This window comes from Nycticebus coucang, chromosome 6, assembly GCF_027406575.1.
Source record: "Nycticebus coucang isolate mNycCou1 chromosome 6, mNycCou1.pri, whole genome shotgun sequence".
Classification (NCBI taxonomy): domain Eukaryota; kingdom Metazoa; phylum Chordata; class Mammalia; order Primates; family Lorisidae; genus Nycticebus; species Nycticebus coucang.
In genome coordinates this window covers 55,387,613-55,394,323 of record NC_069785.1, presented here as the reverse complement: position 1 = coordinate 55,394,323, position 6,711 = coordinate 55,387,613, and the positions used below count along the sequence as shown (strand labels likewise).

Genomic DNA, 6,711 nt, shown 5'->3' with positions numbered 1-6,711 from the left:
TGTCATGACTCAGTGGAGAGCCGCTAACTCACAGAGACCAGAGATGGTGATACACATCACCCAGTGCACAGGGAACCCACCCCCACCAGGAGAATGAAGAATTATCTAGCCAAAAATGCCAATAGCACTGCTACTGAGAATTCCTGCTCTAGTTCTTTCTTTGATCCTTCTGCTTCTGTAACTCTACCCATTTTCCAAAAGAGCACAAGGAATGCCCAGGCCTATATCTTCCCAAACAATAGAGGGAAGAAAGGAGCAAGGAGAGAAGCCTGGGACTACCACGACAGTGCCGTCACCTGTATCCTTTCTGTGTTTCCCTGGATTAGAGGAGTGATTCTCAAACATGAACATGCATCAGACCACCTGGAAGCTGGGAAGAGTTTCTAAGTTGGTAGGTCTGGGGGGAGGCCCAAGACTCTGCATTTCTAACAAGTTCCCTGATGATGCTGATCCTGGTGTAGGGACCCTTCTTTGTGAACAAATAGACCAGAATAGAAAAGGCTGGTAATGCATTTTATCAACTTTTCATTTTTTTTACCCAGGAGTTCTTGGATAAAAGCAACAAGAACATGGCAATACTTTGAGGGGGTTCCACATTATCATAAAGGAGGCATTTCAAGCAGAAATGCCTTTTGCTTCTTCAAAGCTTCAGAGCAGTTTACTGAGGGAAGCTTTGGTATGTCTCTCCTTGAAAACAGCACTGCTTTGGTTTGAAGGGCAGCAGCACTCTGCTCAGAGGCTGTTCTGGAAGTCAGGACCCTTGCTAAGTTATCTATGCCATGGAGTCCAGAAACAGGATAGGGCTCCTTCCTTTCCTTCCTGGAAAATGTCCCACATTTAGATGTCCCGGGTGTTTTTACATGAATATGTCGGTTTCATGCTTTCCTCCTAGGCAAGAGACACATCTGTCAGAGGCACCCTGCAGGGAGAGTGGGAAAGGGATGAGATCTGATGTGGAGGCATTAGGCATTGTGCTGCAGACTGGCTCTCAGCCCTGGCTGAGCATTAAAACCACCTGCAGGGCTTTGTCTAAATATTGAGCCATCAGCCCCCCTACAATGATGAGCCTCAGGAAGTCTAGGAGGGGCCAGGATAGCTCTTGTTGTTATTTTAAAGTTCTACAAATGTTTGTGGTTGCACAGCCAGAGCTGAGAAGCATTGTAGACACTTCCAGCACATCATTTTACATAATCCACACAACAACTTGGGGAGGCAGGTAGCTTATTCCCAGTTGTGTCAATGAAAGACCAAGCTCAGAGCACTCCACTTCATTACTAAATGTTAGTGGATAGCAAATGGTAAAACTGAGATTGTTCCCCAAATCTTTCTGGTCCACTATGTCAAAGGATGGTGTTTATGTGTGCGGTCTGTGATGTGTGTGTGTATGTGTGGTCTGTGCTGGGTGTGTGTTAATATTGAAAAGGGATCATACTGAGTCTCTTCTCCTTCATTTTTCCTAGATTTGGAATCTAGCTAAGAGGGTATTTTTTTCTCTCTTTCTGAATGAAATGGCAGGCAGAAAACCAAGCTAAATTTCTTTCTCTCAAACCAACTCCTATTGAATGAGAAATGGGAAGAGGCTGATTTTCCAAGTCATAAGGCCCAGGGTATGGTTGTGCTTTGAAATATTTTGGAATAGCACACTTTCACCTTTTTTATTGATGTTTAGGTAGGAATTCATTCAAGGAACTTAGGAAGAAAAGGAAAACTAAGAATTGACAGGTTCAAAAGCTTACACTCAGATTCAAGAGTTAACGAACATAAATAAAGATCAAATAATTCCCTGTATTCTCCTTCTTGACTATATCCATCCTAGATCACTCAGTCACTACAGTGGGTGGTAGAGACACAACGCAGTTCAGCCATTCTCAGGGACAGTGAGGGGGTTTCTTACAAAACCAAACATAGTGTGACTATGGGATCCAGCTACCATGTACCTCAATATTTACTCAATGGAGTTGAAGACCTAATGTTCACTTAAGGACCAGCACATAGATATTGATAGCACCTTTATTTATAGTTGCCCCAAACTGGAAGCAACTGTGGTGCATACAGACAATGGAATATAATAACTCAGCACTTAAAAGACGACCCAGCAAGGCATGGAAAGAGACGGTAGAATCTTAAATACATATTCTTAAGTGATAGAAGCCATTCTGAAAAGGCTGAAAACTATCTAATATCAACTATATAACATTTTAGAAATGGCAAAAATATGAAGATGATAAAAAGATCAGTGGTTTCCAGAGGATAAAGGAAAAAGGGAATGAATAAGCAGAGCATAGAGAATTTTTAGGGCAGCGAAACGACCCTGCAGGATGGTATATTGGAGGATACATGTCTTCACCAGTATTTTTCAATCTTTTTTATGTCACAGCATACTTGAGTTTACAGTTTAATTGCCATGGCACACTTCAATTACATTAATAAAAAAAGAGTTAAAAATATATTTACAGTGCCTTGAACTTATTTCAAAAATAATTTAATTAATGATCTTTAAAACTTTTCATAGCACACCTAAGATCCTCTCATTGCACCCCAATGTGCCATGGCACTCTGGTTGAAACTCAGTGCATTACAGATTTGTCCAAAGCCGTACAATGTACCACACCAAGAGTGTGCCCTAATGTAACTGTGGAGTCTGAGTGATGTGATGAGTCAATGTCAGGTCACTGATTGTAACTAATGTGCCACTTTGGAGAGGAATATTGGCCATGGGGGAGGCTGTGTCTATGTACAGGAGGAGAGGATGTGGGAAATTTCTGTAACTTTCACTCAATTTTGCTGTGAACCTAAAGCTGCTCTCAAGCATTGTCTTTAAAAAATCTCATTAATGAGTTAACTGTTAATTTATATCAGATAGTACAAATTCCTTTTCATTTATCGGCAAAGATATGGCTGCCTTGAGTGTCCCCAAGGGCCCAAAAGGATCAGAGGGGCATGCAAGCACCTGGTAAACTATAAATTGGAACATAAAATGCATCCCTGTCATCCCTATTAATTTTAAGTTAAAATATAGAATGTCCAGAGCATCTTCAGAGCACCATCTGGCCCAGCCCTCTTATTCTCCCATCTCGCTGCCCTTCCACCAGCCCTTCCTCCTTTCCCTGACTTCCTTCCCCACACCCTCCAACCCTGTACCCTTATTCCCAGTGGCCTAACCTCAGAAGACATGGTACTATCTTTTGCATTTAAAAACTCAGAATTAACAGCAAAGAAATAAATATTGATGGTGTACAGCTAACTGAGAAAAGCTTAATTCCCCCCAAATGAGGAAACATACACATGTAGAAAACAAGCAGAAAAACCATGATAAGGAATGCAATAATATCATCATATCACATGTTATTCTGCTTTGCTTTTATTGCTGTTTTAGCACTCTTGGAGCAATAAATAAAATACTTTAAATATTAAATACAATTTTTTATGCACCACATCCCCCAGGCCCTTCCAACATCCCTAAGACAACTCCTCTACTACCCAAAAGCAGAAAACAAACATTAAGATTAAATTCGGGAAGGAAGGACAAGAATGGTCACTTCATATTTGTTAAGGGTAATACTCAATATGATGAGATTTCAATTATTAATATTTGTGCACCCAACCAGAATGCACCTCAATTTATAAGAGAAACTCTAACAGACATGAGTAACTTGATTTCCTCCAGCTCCATAATAGTCGGAGATTTCAACACTCCTTTGGCAGTGTTGGATCGATCCTCCAACAAGAAGCTGAGCAAAGAAATCTTAGATTTAAACCTGACCATTAAACATTTGGATTTAGCAGACATCTACAGAACATTTCATCCCAACAAAACTGAATACACATACTTCTCATCAGCCCATGGAACTTACTCCAAAATCGATCACATCTTAGGTCAGAAGTCTAACCTCAGTAAATTTAAAGGAATAGAAATTATTCCACGCATCTTCTCGGACCACCATGGAATAAAACTTGCGCTGAGTAACAACAGGAATCTGCATACTCATACAAAAACATGGAAGTTAAATAACCTTATGTTGAATGATAGCTGGGTCAGAGATGAGATTAAGAAAGAAATCGAGTTGCTTCAGCGTCCGGGTGCTGCTGTAGTGCGGGTCCTGTGTGGTCCATTAGCCAAGATGCCTGAGGAAACCCAGACCCAAGACCAACCGATGGAGGAGGAGGAGGTTGAGACGTTTGCCTTTCAGGCAGAAATTGCCCAGTTGATGTCATTGATCATCAATACCTTCTACTCCAACAAAGAGATCTTTCTGAGAGAGCTCATTTCAAACTCATCAGATGCTTTGGACAAAATCAGATATGAAAGTTTGACAGATCCCAGTAAACTAGACTCTGGGAAGGAGCTGCACATTAATCTCATACCAAACAAACAAGATCGAACCCTTACTATTGTGGATACTGGCATTGGAATGACCAAGGCTGACTTGATCAATAACCTTGGTACTATTGCCAAGTCTGGAACCAAAGCGTTCATGGAAGCTCTGCAGGCTGGTGCAGATATATCTATGATTGGCCAGTTTGGTGTTGGTTTTTATTCTGCATATTTGGTTGCTGAGAAAGTAACTGTGATCACCAAACATAATGATGATGAGCAGTATGCCTGGGAGTCCTCTGCAGGAGGATCATTCACAGTTAGGACTGACACTGGTGAACCTATGGGTCGTGGAACAAAGGTTATTCTCCATCTAAAAGAAGACCAAACTGAGTACTTGGAGGAACGAAGAATAAAGGAGATTGTGAAGAAGCATTCTCAGTTCATTGGCTATCCCATTACTCTCTTTGTGGAGAAGGAACGTGATAAAGAAGTCAGCGATGATGAGGCAGAAGAAAAGGAAGACAAGGAGGAGGAGAAAGAAAAAGAAGAAAAGGAGTCTGATGACAAACCTGAAATAGAAGATGTTGGTTCTGATGAAGAAGAGGAGGAGAAGAAAGATGGTGACAAGAAGAAGAAGAAGAAGATTAAGGAAAAGTACATTGATCATGAAGAGCTCAACAAAACAAAGCCTATTTGGACCAGAAATCCTGATGATATAACTAATGAGGAGTATGGAGAATTCTATAAGAGCTTGACCAATGACTGGGAAGATCACTTGGCAGTGAAGCACTTTTCAGTTGAAGGACAGTTGGAATTCAGAGCTCTGCTTTTTGTCCCGAGACGTGCTCCTTTTGACCTATTTGAAAACAGAAAGAAAAAGAACAACATTAAGTTGTATGTCCGCAGAGTTTTTATCATGGATAACTGTGAGGAGTTAATCCCTGAATATTTGAATTTCATCAGAGGAGTGGTGGACTCTGAGGATCTCCCTCTAAATATTTCCCGTGAAATGTTGCAGCAAAGCAAAATTTTGAAAGTTATCAGAAAGAATTTGGTCAAAAAATGCTTAGAGCTCTTTACTGAACTGGCAGAAGATAAGGAGAACTACAAAAAGTTTTATGAGCAGTTCTCTAAAAACATAAAGCTTGGAATACATGAAGATTCTCAAAATCGAAAGAAGCTTTCAGAGCTATTGCGATACTACACTTCTGCTTCAGGTGATGAGATGGTTTCTCTCAAGGACTACTGTACCAGAATGAAGGAAAACCAGAAACATATCTACTATATCACAGGTGAGACCAAGGACCAGGTAGCTAACTCAGCCTTCGTGGAACGTCTTCGGAAGCATGGCTTAGAGGTGATATATATGATCGAGCCGATTGATGAGTACTGTGTCCAACAGCTGAAAGAATTTGAGGGGAAAACTTTAGTGTCAGTCACCAAAGAGGGCTTGGAACTTCCAGAAGATGAAGAAGAGAAAAAGAAACAGGAAGAGAAAAAAACAAAGTTTGAAAACCTCTGCAAAATCATGAAAGATATCCTGGAGAAAAAAGTTGAAAAGGTGGTTGTGTCAAACCGATTGGTTACATCCCCGTGCTGTATTGTGACAAGTACATATGGCTGGACAGCGAACATGGAAAGAATCATGAAAGCTCAAGCCCTCAGAGACAACTCAACAATGGGTTACATGGCAGCAAAGAAACACTTGGAGATAAATCCTGACCATTCCATCATTGAGACCTTAAGGCAAAAGGCAGAGGCTGATAAGAACGACAAGTCAGTGAAAGATCTGGTCATCTTGCTTTATGAAACTGCACTCCTGTCTTCTGGCTTCAGTCTGGAAGATCCCCAGACACATGCTAACAGAATCTACAGGATGATCAAACTTGGTTTGGGTATTGATGAAGATGACCCTACTGCTGACGATACCAATGCTGCTGTAACTGAAGAGATGCCACCTCTTGAAGGAGATGATGATACATCACGCATGGAAGAAGTAGACTAAGCTTTCCCTGACAAATTACTTGTATACGTGTTCAATACTTCATTCCCTCTGATAATACATTTTCAAGTATTTTTTGTTTGTTTGTTTTTAATGTTTAAAAATTCTATATGGCATGATATAAAATACTTTAAAGGAAAGATAAGATTTCTTTCTACATCTAAGTGTGATACTGTGATACCTTAGGCACTGAAGCAGAGCTAGTAATGCTTTTTTGGTTCACATTGACTTATTTTAAGAGATTGAGGTAAAGTGCCGTAAGATGTATGTAACCTACGTTAATGTTGTGGCCTATAGTATTTAGCTATCAAGCCAGATTCCTTGGTAGACCAAATCTTTTTGTCATTGAGTATTCAGAACATAACTTGATGTTTAGAAGAAGAAAACCATT

General features: G+C 40.4%; 1 protein-coding gene across 1 annotated transcript; it reads left to right on the top strand.

Annotated features, from left to right (window-relative positions):
* Positions 1 to 4,067: 4,067 nt before the first annotated feature.
* Positions 4,068 to 6,462, top strand: LOC128588132 (heat shock protein HSP 90-alpha). The gene has a single exon (XM_053594780.1). The coding sequence runs from the start codon at positions 4,122 to 4,124 to the stop codon at positions 6,321 to 6,323; it is 2,202 nt and encodes a 733-aa protein (XP_053450755.1). The 5' UTR covers positions 4,068 to 4,121; the 3' UTR covers positions 6,324 to 6,462.
* Positions 6,463 to 6,711: the final 249 nt, after the last annotated feature.